The sequence below is a fragment of the Gambusia affinis genome, linkage group LG23, assembly GCF_019740435.1.
Source record: "Gambusia affinis linkage group LG23, SWU_Gaff_1.0, whole genome shotgun sequence".
Classification (NCBI taxonomy): Eukaryota; Metazoa; Chordata; class Actinopteri; order Cyprinodontiformes; family Poeciliidae; genus Gambusia; species Gambusia affinis.
Genome location: NC_057890.1, coordinates 10595961 through 10612776, shown reverse-complemented (window position 1 = coordinate 10612776; position 16816 = coordinate 10595961). Strand labels below are relative to the sequence as shown.

Genomic DNA, 16816 nt, shown 5'->3' with positions numbered 1-16816 from the left:
CTGTAATTTATAATGGCTGAGTCAAATTTTAGAAAGATTTTGTTTTTCCTGTATCAGTTTCTGCTCTTGTCCTTGAATATCCCTTTCAGGAAGGATGTGTCGTATTTCCGAACATCTATAGCCGCTGCATTCAGTCTGTTCACTTAATTTAATTGGTGACGGGTTACAAAGTCGATTCAAGGGGGAAATAGCAAACTAAGTTCAGGTATTTAAAATACTTATACAGCTTACATTAAGGCAAAAATAAATAAATAATAGGATTAAGATTCAAGATTTTATTTTTTTGGCAAGACTTCCCTCCCCACGACATTCGCAACATCACCTATTGTATACAACAGCCATGAATATGTGCATAAAAATTATTCAACATGCATATGTCCTAAACTTAATGTGTAATAAATTGGCTAGATGAATGGGAACAGGTGTCACAAAAAGCCATGGTTAGAGGAATCATCCAAAAACATCCTGGCTTCTTCTGTACCACCAAATCCTGATCATAACCTATTTAATAATATATCAAATATCATCAAATAGATATTTGATTTAAATATGTATCTAAACATTTCTTAAAATATTTAGATACCATTTTTGTCTCTTAAGTTTCAGGTCTGAAATCTAATAATTCAACGGAATCTAGTTCACAAATGCAATGCATACAGGCTCAGCTCTAAAAACTCAATGTTGTAAAAAGGTTCTATATTTTGTTTTCCCTTATGTCAGATTTTAAATTTTCAGTACACGCAGAATGAAATATGTCAAATCTTTATTGCAATTCCAATTATTATAGTTTACAGGTAATGAAAACCCAGCATCTCAGAATATCTGAATATTACATAAGATCAATAAGAAGGATATTTAAAGGAGAAATGTCAGGTTTCTGAAAGCTATGTTCATTCCTCTGCATTCAGTAATAGAGTGTCCCTCCTTTGGTATGAATGCAGAGTGACATGGAAGCAATCAGCAAATGAGTGACAAGAAATATTAAACCCTTTCACAATATTTAAATTTTTTATCCGTAGCCTACTTGTGAATAACATCACTGTAACCTACCGAAGAACATAGGGTGTCAGCTGCTATTATTTGTATGTTATGAATGAAATACATGACTTGATTTTGAATGAAAAATAACGGCATCAGCTGAGTACACCGAGAGTCAATTAATGCCCCTGTCTTTTTGCTGGTCCTATAAGGATATTAAGAGTAGTTTTGGATTTAAAAATTGGTAGCATCATGTGTTTTGCAGGGAAAATATGTGTGCTAGTTTTCAGATAATAGAAATATATTTGAAGTAAGGTCAATTTAGAAAAGCAATTTCTTTTTACATTTATTCAAGACTTCATCCTCACTAGAAAGACTAGAAAGAGAGATTATTTTTTAGTCGAGGAGACTTCATAAACCAAGTGGAACAAGTTGAATACCACCCAGACCTATAAACATTGTGGTGTTCAAAAGTTTTCCTTCGTGAAGTTTTTAATTCAGTTGTATTTAAATTAACTACTGTTCAGGAATATAATTTAAAAACTGGAGATCAGTGGAGTCAGAAGCATCTCTTTAATGCCCCCTGGTGGCTGTTTATATAACTAGCTTAAACACCATCATTATTCTTCAGAAAATCCATCCATCCAGTTTCTGTTCACCCTTGCCTTGACTATGGGGTCGAGAGGGTTGCTGATGCCCATCTCCAGCTACGTTCCGGGCGAGAGGCGGGGTACACCTTGGACAGGTCGCCAGTCTGTCGCGGGGCATCTTCAGAAAATTGCAATCACATTATTTACTCATAGATAAATTCATAAATTATTTTAAAATTGTGAGGTCAGAGTAAATAAAATTAATAAAATAAAATAAAAAGTTGCTGCAGATGGTAAAATCAAAATACCCTCTTAAGAAGCCTGCTGTTACATCACAGTGTAGTTTAATTTAAATGCGAATCAGTATCTGTTTTTTTGTCCAGAAAGGCTCACTAATACTAGACTTTATTAATAATAATAATAATAATAATAATAATAATAATAATAATAATAATAATAATAATAATAATAATAATAATAATAATAATAGAGTTAAAGCTATTGATTTTAAAACAGCTGCATGTAACTGTTGGCATCCCTATCATATTAGAATTTATTTATTTATTTTGATTTTCAGACTTACACGTTTCTTATATCGATTTTTCAAAGCTGAATTATAGAATCTGCTTCTCGACGCGCAACTAGTTATGTCTGGGATGTTTACAATCTGCCGACCTAAACATGGCTGGTCAAAAACTCACTCATTACAGTTAGAGCTCGAAAACTAAGAAGAATAGTTTTTATTCATACTCGGTTAAAGACAGTCAAGGGGCTTCTAGCGACATAACAAAATTTTCCACTTGCCGTTTGTTTGTTTGTTTTATCAGACTTTCTGTAAGTGTCGAGGTTTAAGCTTGCTAGCTGGATATCGTCTCCATAGAGAACGATGAGTTCTGCAGCTAGCAATAGCTGCCTTGCTGCTAAAGGACTGGACATAAGTCTGTCTGCCCTGCAGAGACAAGACCCTTACATAAACAACATTGTGGACGTCGCCAGCCAAGTCGCCCTGTATACTTATAATAACCGAGTAAATGAGTGGGTAAGTTTTGAAAAAAATGTGCTAAATGCTAGCTTAGCTTAGCATATTTTAGTTTCTCTCTGGTAGGCGCGCGTTTAAACTGGCCAACCGGTTTACTATTATTGAACATACCATAAGGAGTTATTTCTTTTTAATATAGAGTTTAATATGTCTGAAATATTTAATTGAACTTTTATTTAAAATTTTTTATGTTTTTATTTATTTTTGTCCTTAACAATTTATTGTCTTTCAGGAGAAGACAGAAGTGGAGGGCACTTTGTTTATTTACACAAGGTAAATATAGTTCTTAGAAATGTTTAAGAACAAGTAGTTTGTGTTTATCCACTAATTTGTTCTTGTCTTGTCAAATCATTTACACAAACCTGTATTATTGTCAGTATTTCATAAAGGCAAGGATAACAGAATGCAAAACAAGTAAAATATTTTTTTATGACATTGCTGTTTATTAATGAATTTTCTACAGAAAAAAAACTCTCAGGCCTTAAAGTAACAAAATACACAAAGGTGGTTTCTGTTTAAAAGGTAATCTTTGAAGGAAATTAATTGCTCTGGATTTTATGTAAGTTTAGTAGAGTAAAGTATAAAACGTAGCTCTTATAACCATATTCATCAATCATTTGTATTAATTTTTTTTGTGCTGTATGCCTCTCTTATTTCAGATTGGCATCTCCCAGGCATGGCTTCACAATAATGAACCGTCTTAATATGAAGAATCTGACAGAGCCCATCACAAAAGACTTGGACTTCCAGCTGCAGGACCCTTTCCTTCTGTACCGCAATGCACGGTGTAAGCAACATATCCAACAATACACATGATTTCAAGTAATTTATAATTTTGCAATTCCTGAAAACTGTGTAAACAATATTGGTTACAATTTAACCACACTTGTCGAAGACTTGTATTTATTTGCCACTACACAATGTCTCACGACACACTGGGAGCTTTGGTACATCGGGGGCAAACAATAAATATCAGATTGCGGTAAGTGAGGGCAGTTAGAGTTCATCCAACTGGCCATGTGTGTTACCAGTTTGCAGACCATTAATGCATGACACTTAACCTGTGCTATCCTAACACATATTGCATCCAAGATACTTTGCAGTATTCTCAGTGCTGTTATTGTGATGATGACTGTGATTTGATATATAGTGTAGCTTTAAATACACACATATGCATAGTTCATCTGTTAGTCATTGATATTGTCTGTTTTTTTCCTCGGTGTTTTCCTGTTATTGCATGCACATCAATTGGGAACTGGGTTATAATAAAACAATCTAAGTTGCTCTAATGAGTATGTATACCAGTATTAGTTATAAGTAGAGTAAATAAGGGGAAGTATTCTATACTGTGTCTAAACCTTACAGAAAAAACAAATGTGGTTAACTTCAACTGCTCATAAGGATTTAATTATTTTTTTAGTTTAACTCCTGTAACATTTTTGGGATTAAATCATCTGTATTGATTTTAGCCTGAAGTGGTACCACTTATTTAGATGTGTGAAATGCTTTACAATTATTTATCTTTTATTTCTTTAGCATTATGTCACATTTAGTAATTTAGAAAAATACAACCTATTTGAGCACGTGTTTGCTGTGGTAATTTTGAAATAAAATCTTCAGGACCCCAACTATTCTTACTTGTTTAAAACGTTCATCAAATCGCTTATTTGCAATAAGGCAGCCTTTAGTCCTTTTACATATTTCATAGGAGAAGCATACAAACCTTTTTCACACCTAATCTCATCTGACTGAAGCACACAGTTGCAGTTATAGTCTTAGATTTGTGGTGGTAGGACAGAAACATTTTTTACTAGCATCAATCCCAAACAACTTGGTGATTTAAAAGTGACGTTTTTGCTGCTGTTCTTTAAAAGTGATATTTTGTTGATTTTCCTTCAGCATCCAGCTCACTGTGCATTGTAGCAGCATGAAATGGGTGTTCATTCAGCCAAGTGGCTAACAAAAAAGGGATTTTGTGTCACATCACAGTTATACAATGATGACACAAGAAGCCATAGATTACTTATAGAACGATTATTTCTAGATGCAGGATTTTTTTTCTCACTCACTTAGTAAACATATTCAAATTAAAATTTGCATTTTTCTAGGTTTTTCTGTTTGGATTACTTAGTGTGATTTGTACATTTCTTTACCAGGAGTGCTAAAAATGTGGTTGGCAGTCTATGCAGAACTTCTTTATTACTTGACTCCCTTGGCTGTCTATAATAGATGCAGACTCCTCTTACAAAGTTAGATGCAATTCTTCTCAGAAGCCAAGTTAGGTCATAATACCGATGGTGTGATCATGTCCCTACAAAAAGCAGGACAGGTTTGTTTTGTGCAATGGTTTGGAACAAATAATGAAAGGGGAGAAAGTAGATCATCTGAGTGGGAACTAGTAGCTCCATTTAAGGAAGTAAGTAGAGACATTTTAGTAAATTTTATCAGCCCAAGTCTCTCTGAGACCTACATACGACCCTCGCTCACACAATCACGTTGCTAAGTGTGCCTGTGGGACAAGAGTCTGACAGCACTACAAAAACAGCCAGCAGAGATTAGATACACCTCAACTGCCTCTGATAATCTAAACACAGTGATACAGAAGTTGCTGACACACACACACATGCACTCCCCCTGCACACCCACCTGCCTTCAACTCCCCTTGAGGCTTCCTAGGAAGCAGTTGGAAGTGGATTCCTGACGCCTGCTTTGATCGTTCTGCTTCTCGACATAGATTTTGTGCTTACTCATAGTAATAACAAATAACCAGAAGGCTATGGGAAGGACTGTGTATGACATAAAGTTTACTAAGTGACCTTTTGCACTTCCTTTGATGGTTTGAAGTGCAAATTAAAGAATGTAATAGTTCAGTAATGGAGAATGAATTTAAAATGTGAGGCTGACTCACTTGTGGGAAGAAAGAAAAAATTAAAAGTACTTTAAACAAGTAATCACGACAAAGCTGATGATTGTTTCCTCTGCTAAAATGCGAGTTATGTGAGTCAAAGAGGGTGTGTATTGCAAACATAATGGTCAAACCTAATGGTAGCCTTAATTTACTTTGATTATAAAGCGCCAAAAGGAGGAGATATAAGTAATTGTTGCAATCAGATGGAATTTTATCTGTATAGCTGCTGTGATCTAAAAGATTGTCCACTATCCAGATAAAAAATATAAAAGTACAAAGTTTTGCACATTAGCCAAGTAATAATGCCTCAAGTGCTTTAACATGCCTTCAGAACCAACACTTCTGAGTTATATTAAAGTAAAAAAAGCTATCGCGTGGTGTTTTCGGTCATTAGGTTGCTGAATCGTTGTTTTCACTGGGAAACATTCGATTCATAAGCTGCTGGCAAAACTGACCGTCCCAGTGCATTGTGACCTCTGGTGGAGGGGTCGTGGAATCTTATCATTAGACAAACATGTAGCCCTCTGAGCGGCTGTAACTTCCTGGAATGGCGGTTGGCACAAAGTGGTATCGCAGGCTAAAAATAAGCAGCAGAGATATACAGCAGAATAGACCAAGATTCAAGCAGGAGCCATTTAATGCGAGCAAGACGTTATTTCCCAGTCCTCAAGAGGAAGAGGCTTTTAAAGTTCCCCACTTGAAGGACCTCTTCTTTACAGTCCTGCTATGTATTATTATTATTATTATATGCATTATTTCCCAGCTTTCAGCAATTTTTGTTGTTGTTTTTCTTTTGTACAAATACAAATCAAAAATGTGTGTCCAGTTAAATCAGGAGAGCATTAAGAAGTCTAATTTTAATATCTTTGAAGGAGCTACAAAGTTGCACTGCTCCAATGGAAAACAAGACAGCTTATTATTTGTGCACTTTACGAATATGATCTTTGTGGAATAGCAGTGAGAACAAAGCAATTGGTTGAAGAAAGCCATGAACCCTCCAGTTTCCCTTTAGCCATTTAGCAAACATGTACAAGACTATGCATTGGTCAGATGGACTAGAAGATGAACAGCTTGAATGAAATATGTGGCAAAAACATAACACCAAGTGGGCTCACCACGTCCACAGTAGTTGCAGTGTCATGCTATGGGGACGCTTGTGCTTAAATTGAAGCTGGTCAAATGAATGGGCAGCACTGGGTAGTTCTGGAAGAAACTTTATTTTTTAAAGAATTGAGACTTGACTGAAGGTTCAATGTTTTCAGGACACTATAAGCATGCAGCTAGAGTTACAAGGAAATGGTTTTGGTAAAAGTATGTTCAGTGGTTTGAATGGCCCAGTCAAAGTCCAGACCTCAGTCGATTTGAGATTCTGTGACTAAAGTTGAAGGCTGGGTTTCACAGATCCTCCCTTTCCAGTCTGACCAAGCTTAAACTTCCAGTAATAATTTGACCCACTAGAAATGTGTGAGTAAGACACACAATTTAATTGTTTATCATCACAAACAAACTTGACATATCTTTTGTAAATAAGATAAAGAGTTTGATTGTCTATTGACTCTGCAGTACTAATGTGTATAAAACCAAGCTCTCGCTTCTGTCACAACCCTTCGTCTTCTTCAAATCACATGTGGGTAGTCTTACCTCCGGGTCTGATGTACTTGTATCCCAAATTTCTCTCGGACACCAGCGACCCCTTAAATCGGACCTCAGGTTCCTCCTCCAGTCTCTCATGTTTTAGTTTCCTCTGAAACAGGCCCCTCAGCATGGTCCCAGCGCAGTCGAGCAGTTTTAAATTTCTTCAGCGGTTGATTTTAATTTATCCTTTTTCTTGCAAAAAAATCCAGAAAAATTGCCAAAGATAATTTGACACTACTAATTACTGGTCTCTTTAGGCCCCGTCTTTACTTGCAAATTTAGGTAAAGGTATTTACAGCAATTTTTCCTTCACTGTACATTTATTTAACTCCCCTAAGAATCTAACCAAAAACAGCTGTGGGTTTTCTACTACAATAACTCCAAAAACAGTGTCTTACTTTAAGAGGCAAGCCAATAGGAATGTACACACAGTTTGAATAGTCTGACACTGTTAGCTTTCCTTGCAAATCTGGTCTCATTCTGACGTAAAAGTCAATCCAGACTGTCTTGAACAATACATCCTCCACGTTGGCCAACAAAGCTTTCTAAAACAGGAGAAAGTCTTCTTAAAGATTCTGTTTCCAGCAGTAAATGGTTAAGAAGCGAATGCAGAGCAATCATCACGTGCTCTTTGTCTTGGTTGGATTGTCCCGGTCCCTGAGGGCTTCAGATGCGGGTTACTTGCAAACCTCACCGGACAGTTGTCGGTTGAAGCTTTTGGCATCCAGGTTGAAACGCCGACAGTCTGGGAGGTTTCGCTCCTATCTTCAGCTGTTCTGAACAGAAGGTGTCCTGCTGAAGGTTTCCTCCCTCATGGTCACTTAGCTGTCTTCCCAGTTGTAGTGGTGTGGTTCTTGGCTTGGGTGTTGAATGTCTGACTCCCCTCCGCCTCTTCCCTCCAATGTCCTGGGACCAGACTAAAGCCTCCCCTTTTTTCTCCTCCGTACAATTTTTGGTGGTCTTCTTCCTGCCTTTCTTCTAGCAGCCTTCCCTCTTCACTGATAAAACAAACACTTTCTACAAATCAGGGGTCAGGATATCCCACACATTATTGGTAAGACATCTAAATAAGCTCTTATGTTTTTCTTTTTTTTAATCTTTCTGCTCTTTACTTTGGTCTTCTGTCTCTGTGGCTGCGTTCGGACTGGTCAAAGAGACGTCAGAGATTCTTACCCAGCTGTCTTTCTGTCACCTTCAGTTCTGCTTTTTTGCATCATTAGAGAATGTTACCAGACAGCCAGAGCGCTCCGAGAACTACATGTTCCTATTTTTATGGAGTTGATTATCTCCCTCAAACACACCTCACTCCTTCCTATCAGTCCTGCTCATTTTTCCTCAATTTTCCAGCTGTCTGACTTCGACTCTGTGTGTGTCCCGGGGTCTCTATCAAGCTGTCTCATCCCCAGTGAGCACTAAGTGGCTCTGGCTCCACCAGTCAAGTCTCCCACTGCAGTTACTTATTTGGAACAGGGCTGATTTTTCCCAGGATCTACTAAACTGACTGTGTATGTCTCTGCCGGCCCCTTCTCTGTATGTTCCTACATCACGCTGACCTCCCTGGTCTGTGTGCCGGATTGGGAATACATGTTGTCTGTGTGGCATTAATATCTACCACATATATACTTCAGTTGTTTTTTTTTTTTGTCTTTACACAAGGAGTGTATCTCTATTTTTTGTTTGTTTTGCGGTAGTACTCTGTTTAAACCAGACAGTATTTTGTTTCCTTTGATGTGTCTTATCGTGATGCATCCACCATCATGATAAGATGGCTTCATGGGCGTTTCATGTTTCATGTGGATGATATACTCAGTGTGAAAAATGTTAGTTTTCTGCTATTTGCCAAATTGGTCAAAATGTTCATTTACGCAAGCATGTGTTCTCGTGACCTTATTTTTGACTATGGCTCTCTTTTGATACTTTTTCATAAAAGCCAGACTTGTACAATTAATAGTTCTCTCAAAGAAATTCTTTTATGTGAGTTGTGGATCTCTGCAGCTCCTTCAGAGTCACCATCGGCCTCTTGGCTGCTACTCTGATTAATGCTCTTGCTCACTTATATGTCCAGAATGTAATAAAAAACACCATAGAAACCTAAAATGTTCAGTGTGAAAAGGTTAGGAGCTTTGAAATGCTGTTTTTGGGACATTGCGTTACAAATTTTTTTTTAAGCTATAAATTAGCAGTAAGACTGGGTTCATTCTGACTCTGATCTCTCACCATTTCCTTTTCTTATTTTCTGTATTTTATCAAAGATCCAAACTATATATGTTGAGATATAAAATGTTTTGCACTTTTTCCTGCTAATGGGAATACAACAATTCTGATGCATTTTGAGGAAATATCACACATAAAAATAGTTAAATCATTTGTAGTTAAATATAGGAACTTGATTAATGAAACGTATTTAACTTGCTGCCATGCAACCTTCTAAAGAACCATGTTGGCGTCGTTTCCCTCTTGTCCTCGCTATGTTTATACAGTTCAAGAGGCTCCTGGGGCCCATGTTTCACTGTATAATGGCGCTGCCTGCCTCTGTTCCCATTGGCTTGGCTGGGAAATGACTCATTTTAAAGCCTCGGCTGTGTGGGCTCTGATGTCATAGCAGAAAATTAAAGCTATTTTATGTCTGTGTATTAATTTGATTTTAAGGTTATGAGTAGGTCAATTTACTCATTTTGTTGTCTGCTGACCTTACCGGTGAGCTCATCCCAGACCTGTAGTCGTATTTATAAAAATTGATTTTTCTGCTCATTGTCTGAATCATTATTGCGAAGTAAAGCATCCTGTTCAATTTTTATTTTTTTAATACTTTTTCATTGTATTATTATTATTACTGTAAATGTGTTTCTTCGGCTGATTAAACTTTTTTTTTTTTCTTTTTTACTCAGTGTTTATTCATGGGATCTGGTTCTACGATAAGCAGGACTGTCAGCGGATTGCACAAAGGATGAGGATGTAAGTATAAATTGAATAGATGGCAGTTTCACATAAAATATGACCGTTTCATTTAGGAGTTGTTTTGCAATCAAAAACTAATGTGTTACAGGAAACCATTTACTTCTACTCATTAGAAGATGAGAGCTTTTATGACTGAATTGGCTATTTCTAGAGTAGTAAAGCTGCGAGAGTGGAACTTTAATCAGTCAAGAAATTGCACAAATACTAAAAGTAAAATCTCTCAAGTTTATCTCTGTAAACACACAAAATAACAGCAGATACTTTAATGCATTTGGAGTTACAATTTTCTTGTTAAAAAGGTTAAGGGTTAGAGACGTGTTCATTGAGTCATAAATGGAAAAAAGTTTAATAATTCCTTAATTTTCTGTTGGATTTGAAACTACTGCCACATCAAAGGACTTTCAACACATATTTCTTTCTTGCAGATCCTTATAATCTTTAGAGATTTGTTTTATTTCTCTTACCTTCCTCCTCACAGCGGGTGGCTTCAAGTTAAACTTGGACCCTTTCTCTTTTTCTTTCACAGTTCCAGCTGTTTTAACTTTTTAATTGATCTAATCTAATAGTTGATTTAATTAAGTAACTTTTATTTTTTACATGGATTCTTAGTAGGACCAATAAGTGTAGTACTAGAGCTGTTGTTATTTTTCTTAATTTATTTAAAATTTGAGTTTTGCGTTGGATTTATTTTCCCATGTTCTCCAAGTAAAGTTTGATTTTCTTTCAAGTATGAACATTTTAGAAGTCTTTTGCATTTGTTTCTTGCTAAAACATATCCAGGGTGCCTATTTTAAAAAAAAGAAATGTGCAGAAACATTTACCCTTGTTAGGTTTTCTAACTTTTAAATCTTTCCTTTAATTAATGACCTGAAACTGATGCGGGGAATCTGCACTTTGTCCAGTTTGACCCAGCAGGAGCAGATCCTCTCTCAGTCCCAGGGTGGTTCCTTATCCCCCAGAGGAGCAGCAGGGGGAGGAGGCGTCTTACTCGGAGGAAATAACGAGGCGAAAGCGGTCGACATCATTCAGATGTTGACCAAGGCACGAACAGAGTATGATAAGGTAGCGGAACCCAAATGTTTCTTTAAGGTTCTGTCATCTGTAAGGGTTCTAATGGATTCTTCTGTGTTTTTAACACTGTTGTCTTTCTGACAGTCTACCTCAGAGCCAAAGGAGATTGGGGGCAGCAGTGTACTGTGTGGAAATCCTAATCTGATCAAACCGATACCAGTTAAACCAAACACTCAGGTAAAACACACACATATAATGTGTGTTTTCAGGCTGGAAAATATCACATTTCTCCATAATACTTCTACCTGCGTTCATTTTGTCCCTTCCAGGTCAATGAAGGAGCAGACACCAAGGTTGTGACCTTAACCACCCTGTTAGGCTCTCAGCATCAGCACTACCACCCTCTTAAATCTGACCCAGTTCCTCCTCTGACTGCTTCCATGGCAGGAAAGGTCGCCCGCCCACCCGTCGCCCGCACACTGACCTATGAGGATTCACTCAACTCTGGCAGAAACGTCTCCACCTCCGGAGGTGGAGACCCAGTAGTTGGGCCGGCGGACAGGCAAGAGAGCGGGAGCACTCTCCACCAACTGCCGAACCAACTTCAACACTGTCCGGCCATTGCAAAGCTCATGCAGGGACAGAGGGGGGCGGCAGCAGCTGGGGGCGTGCTTCAGACACTGTCTGAGTCCCCAGAAAACCGGCTGTGTGACAATGGGGTGCCACTAGAACACCACCACCATCACCATCATCAGCACCCCCACCTCCATCACCACCACCAGGAGCAACAGCACGACCCTATAAAGCGTCTCCTGCAAAACCATCCACCCCCTCTACTTGCCACTTCCTTCACTGCCGCGGCTCCTCCGGCGCTGCAGCAGAACCCTTATCCCACCTCCCAGCCTGGCCAGGTGCATTCTGTGTCACGTTCCCACCTCGAAGCACAACAAGGTCAGCAGCTCCTCCTCGGCCTGACGAAGTTACAGGCAGAGATACAGAAGAGAGGGGCGACAAATTCTGCTGCCATGGGAACAGGTGAAAAATCTATTTTACTGTGATTCACCAAAAGACAAACCAGAAAAACGTATATTCAGCAGGTTTTATTTGAAAAAAGAATTATTGATAAAAAAAAAACTAGTAATCTAAAGCTAATCTAGATTAAAATCTATTTACAGATATGAGTGTTTTTATCTTAAGTACAGAATGTATAGAAGTTATGTGCAGTTTTGGCATAATTACTGCTCTGAATATGTTCTTTATCAGAAAATGTAGTTTTTTTTTAGTCGGTATACGCCAGTTAATTTTTAACCAATTACTAAATTAGTTGGTGATTTAGTGCGATAAATCTGTTTCAAAATTGTTTCCAGACATAATGTCTGTCAAATCTGGTCTGATTTAGATTTTAAAAATATATTTTTCCAATAATTCACTTCATATTATGTGACTTCTGAATATATCTGTCTGTTTACCTGTCAGCATGAATCTTAGCATGTATCCAACTTTATGCTTGATTTAGTCAGTGTTTGCTGTGCCCAAGTAATGATGCCTTATTGTTGTTCACCAGGTTTGTCATCCCAGATGCAGGGTGTGGTTTCTCCTCATGAGCTCCTGCACAAACTCCAGCTGGTCCAGCAGGAGCAGAGCTTGACTTCCCACGAGCATCCTCGACTCCATCCGCATCCAGGACTGGCACCTCGATTCCTGGGGCCGAGTGCGAGTCAAAGCCAAGGCTCATCTATAGGCACAGGCCCAACCCAGACTTCAGTTGCCTCAGATCAAAAAGCTGAGCTGCAATTTCAGGTAAAAAAACCAAAACATTTAAGTTAGAAGCTGAATACAGGTAATTTTTTTCCCCTTATCTATAAAATGCAATAGGTAAAGTTTAAAGTTGTTAATGAAAGAGAGAAAAAAAAGAGCAACAGCAGTGATTAAACAGTAGCTCTTCTTGATTGAAACAAAACTACAGCATGAGGAAATGGAAGGATTGTAGTTCTTGTTTCCAACAGATGGTGTCATTAAGGACCAGCAGCTCTCTTCCCATGACTCTTTGTATTTTGTCACATTACAGCATCAGACATTTCTTCGCAAGAAAAAAAGAGTCAGTTCTTTAACTGGAAAGCTGGTTAGTACATTGGAAGATCTAGTTAGTTAAATATAGGGGAATTCAGGTAGAAAACCTTTTAAGTTGAAAAGATTTAGAACAATGACCTTGGTTCACCCTCCAGCAGGACAAGGAGCCTAATCCTAGATCCAGAATTTCAATAAAATGATTTATTAAAATAATATCAGTGGGTTAGCATAGTCCAGTCAAAGTCTAGATTTAAATTCAGTTGGTACATTTGTGGTAAGACTTCAACAACAGTGTTTAAACAGTAGCTCTGTGATATTCACAGACACACTTCTTCCAAATTAAAATAACTTAAACTTTTTTTCTGAAGATACATTTTCAAAGCTGTGATTGCAGCAAAGGATAATTCTGCAAAGAATCTATTCAGAGATTCTGAATACAAATGAATGCCAGACATTTAAAATTTGTAATTGTGATAAAATGTTATTTTCTTCCATGTATATCACATCAGATATCAACATAATAAGTTAATAATATTTTTGTTTTGGGACATGACAAACTATGTAAAGGTGGAAGAGGTAGAAACACTTTTAAAAGTTACTCTCCATATTTTCCACAGCTTGAGCTTAATATGTTACCAGCTGCTGTTGCATGTGAGTTTATGTCCCCAGTTGCTAAATCGTTCCTGGTGATCTACGGCTTTCAGCCTGGATGTGTACACTGAGTTCCACTTTAATCCCTGTCCCTGTCTGTGCAGATCATCTCCCCACAGCGGATACCTGCCACAGTGGCCCCAACCTTGCTCCTCTCTCCTAGTGTGTTCACTCAGACAAAGTCCAGCAGCAGGCTACCAGCGGCTGCTCCAGAAAGCAGCTCTGTACCCTCAACCTTATGCAAACCCTCACTGCAGGAGGAGGTCAGAGCTCTTTCTAGAAGCCAGTTTCAAGCAGCACTGCTGGATCTGATTCAGGTAAAACCATTAAACATACCTGACACTTTGCATTTTAATCGTTGTATTTTAACTCTAAAACAATGTAAATGCAGTGTGTACACTCCGTGGTAATAAACACGCATGCTTAAAAACAGCTTTCTGTGCTAAGTCTGCTTGCTTACTGTGTTTCAGACTGACAACTCATTCCTGGACTCCATCTATAAAGCGTACGTCAGCCGCTTCGCTAACAGCTCCGGCAGCAAGTACTGATGACTCTTCACACCCGCTGTCTGTCTGCACACACTTCCTGTCCACGGGCTGAATCTGATATTTAGTGAACCACTTCCTCCAAATCTCATTTACTTTATTTAATCTCAACAGTCCAACTCACTTAGACCAATCTTTTAAAAGATAAATACAGGAAATAAAATGCAAAATATTTTTGCTTTTAGCAGTCAAATACATTTTTTTTGTCTAAATTACAAATGTTAGCTACATTATATTGACAATAATAACAATAGACTGCTCCTTAACAGTTTTTAAAAAAAATGATAATGACAACTACAAATTATATTCTGCATAGTTTATTCAGGTCTTGCATAAGTAGACCTTTTTTAGCAAATGTCATTATCGACCAACAGGCTTTAAACTTAGACTTTGATTTGGCTTTCTTTATAGAATGAAATTGCAGCAAATATGTCAATTAACATTATAGAAAATGTGATTAAATTAGGCATCTGACATTTCAACGGCATTTTTTTTTTTGTCTTTGTTTTTTTCGAGTTGTGTTCAGTTTTGTAGTTCACAGCCGTTCCTTTCAAATGCTTGGAACTGAAAAATAATTATAAAAATGTGAAAGAAATAATCAGCCCAGAATGCAGCAAAATATTGTCGTTGGATTGCTAAACCCCGGTCAAGGACTAAAAATCCATCCTTAGCACAGTGTCTGCCCAAGAAAAAAGTGTTGGCAACAAAGTCTCCTTTTTTTTGCATTATTGAGCTATGCAGTGGTCATAAAAGACTCACTTGTCCTAATCTGTGTTTTGGGGGTTTAAACTGAATAACAGTAATCAAACCTCAAAATATTAGTTTAAGGACACGGCCTGTTACTCAAGCTCTGTATGTACATCTGCAGGTTTTTCCTACAACAACATGGAGTTTGGCTTTACAAAAATGTCACTTCAAGTTAAGGTTATTCTTTTGGAGGTAAACAGGAAATTTAAATTGACAGTACCGCCTGACTGACACAATCAGTCATTTGGCTCAGACACAGAGAAAAGAAAACTGTTGCGAAAAAAGCTAATTAAACATGGAGGACAGTTGTTTGAAAAGTGGTCATTATTGGAATGCAAAATGTGGATGTTCATGGCTCTTTATGACAATAGTAGTTCTTTGTCCTAACATCATATTTTTATGAGGGGAAAAAAATTATGATTTTACTCCAACTTGAATAAACTAACAAGCTTCATAGAAATCTACTCACAGCTACCTCACAGTTTGCTCATGTAGATGTGGAGCTATAATTTGATTTTAACAAACAGCAGTTTTTAAGGGTAATAATAACAAAAAAAACTGTATGTTGAACCTTTCAAGATGAGAATCACAAAGTGCTTCACAACAAGGAAAAAAGAAACGCAAACATAAAAAAATATAGGAGCAGATAGAATAATAAAATGTTAGTTTTTAAAGTTTACTCATAACAGCAATGTTTTAGGATGCTGAAATGCTCAGGTTGTTGCCAAAAAGTGAGCTTCATTGAACAAGCAACTAAAATATGACGATGTCAATATAAGTTTTGCACAATTTAACATTTTATTCACGTCTTGCTTTTTCAGTTTGATTGAACTGATCTGTATTGTCTCAGTAGAACCTTACTTAAATGACAGAAACTATTTTAAACACAACAGAGAAAGTTTAAGCATATCCTGTCCGTCCACTTTCTACTTGGTTAGACTTGGTTAGAAATTCTTACCTTGGCAGAGTCAGTGTGTGTTTATCTTTTGCTGCAACGTTGTACATAGCTGGTCTTTACTGTAGCAGTCAGACAAAAACAGCAGATGTTTTTATTAAAATAAAACATTATTTTTGTATTCCAGAAGGACAACATGTAGCTGAAACCACACCAGGAAAAAGAATGCTGCATTTAATTTCTAAGATCTGTTTATATTTTAATTGAAATATTGCAATTCAAAGAAATATATAAAAATTGTTTCTACTTGTTTTTTTCTTTTCTAAAATATTTTTTGTTAATTGACTAATAAATGTTCTACCCCATGGTCCCTGTGTTTTTCTTTTGTCTGTTTGGTTCATTGCTTTTCTGATTATTTCAGTTGAAGATGGATGAAACCCAAAGATAACACTAATCACTAAAAATATGTTCTCATCATTGCTTTAATGTCACTTTATTGCCATATTTTAAAGAAATCAATGGTGCAGTGTAATGTCAACAACCAGCAGAATGGAAAGACCTTGGTAATTAACTGCAACAAAGTCAATGTTTTTTGTTTGTTTTTCTTCTTTTTTTCCCCCCTGTGTTTTTACTTTGGTTAACAAGCCAGCGTAAGAAAGTTGCTGGTAAAATAGTTGAAATCCAACCTCATGGGAGACTTAAACACCTAAATGTATTTAAATCTGTAAACACATTTAGGTGTCTAGTTACACTAAAAATGCAACTAGACATACAAAACATCTGGCATAT

General features: G+C 37.2%; 2 protein-coding genes across 13 annotated transcripts in view; one reads left to right on the top strand and one right to left on the bottom strand.

The window, feature by feature from the left end:
- Positions 1–8483, bottom strand: part of cacna1c (calcium channel, voltage-dependent, L type, alpha 1C subunit) — a 207329-nt gene extending 198846 nt beyond the window's left edge. For 3 of the 11 annotated variants that reach the window (XM_044108850.1, XM_044108848.1, XM_044108851.1), the window contains exon 1: positions 7157–8481. In XM_044108850.1, coding sequence (XP_043964785.1) covers positions 7157–7280 — 124 coding nt within the window. In that variant the 5' untranslated portion in view covers positions 7281–8481. Of the gene's footprint in view, positions 1–7156 lie in introns of all 11 variants that reach the window. The other 8 variants (XM_044108849.1, XM_044108847.1, XM_044108853.1 and 5 more) reach the window with 5 other exon arrangements.
- dcp1b (decapping mRNA 1B) lies at positions 2210–16394 on the top strand. 2 transcript variants are annotated; one of them, XM_044108857.1, is made up of 11 exons: positions 2210–2607; positions 2840–2880; positions 3267–3394; positions 10039–10105; positions 11011–11170; positions 11264–11356; positions 11449–12154; positions 12684–12919; positions 13945–14157; positions 14311–14345; positions 16215–16394. In XM_044108857.1, exons 1-11 carry the CDS (start codon positions 2455–2457, stop codon positions 16231–16233), a joined length of 1851 nt encoding a protein of 616 aa, XP_043964792.1. In that variant the 5' UTR covers positions 2210–2454; the 3' UTR covers positions 16234–16394. The 2 variants fall into 2 exon arrangements, with proteins under 2 accessions (XP_043964792.1, XP_043964791.1); XM_044108856.1 differs by having other exon boundaries at positions 14311–14381.
- Positions 16395–16816: the final 422 nt, after the last annotated feature.

What these genes read in the sequence shown, in the direction of transcription:
- dcp1b (XM_044108856.1), top strand. Translation starts at nt 2,455, where the DNA reads ATGAGTTCTGCAGCTAGCAATAGCTGCCTTGCTGCTAAAGGACTGGAC. An exon ending in ATTGCACAAAGGATGAGGAT is followed by an intron (nt 10,106 to 11,010) that starts GTAAGTATAAAT and finishes CACTTTGTCCAG; the next exon opens with TTTGACCCAGCAGGAGCAGA. An exon ending in CACGAACAGAGTATGATAAG is followed by an intron (nt 11,171 to 11,263) that starts GTAGCGGAACCC and finishes TCTTTCTGACAG; the next exon opens with TCTACCTCAGAGCCAAAGGA.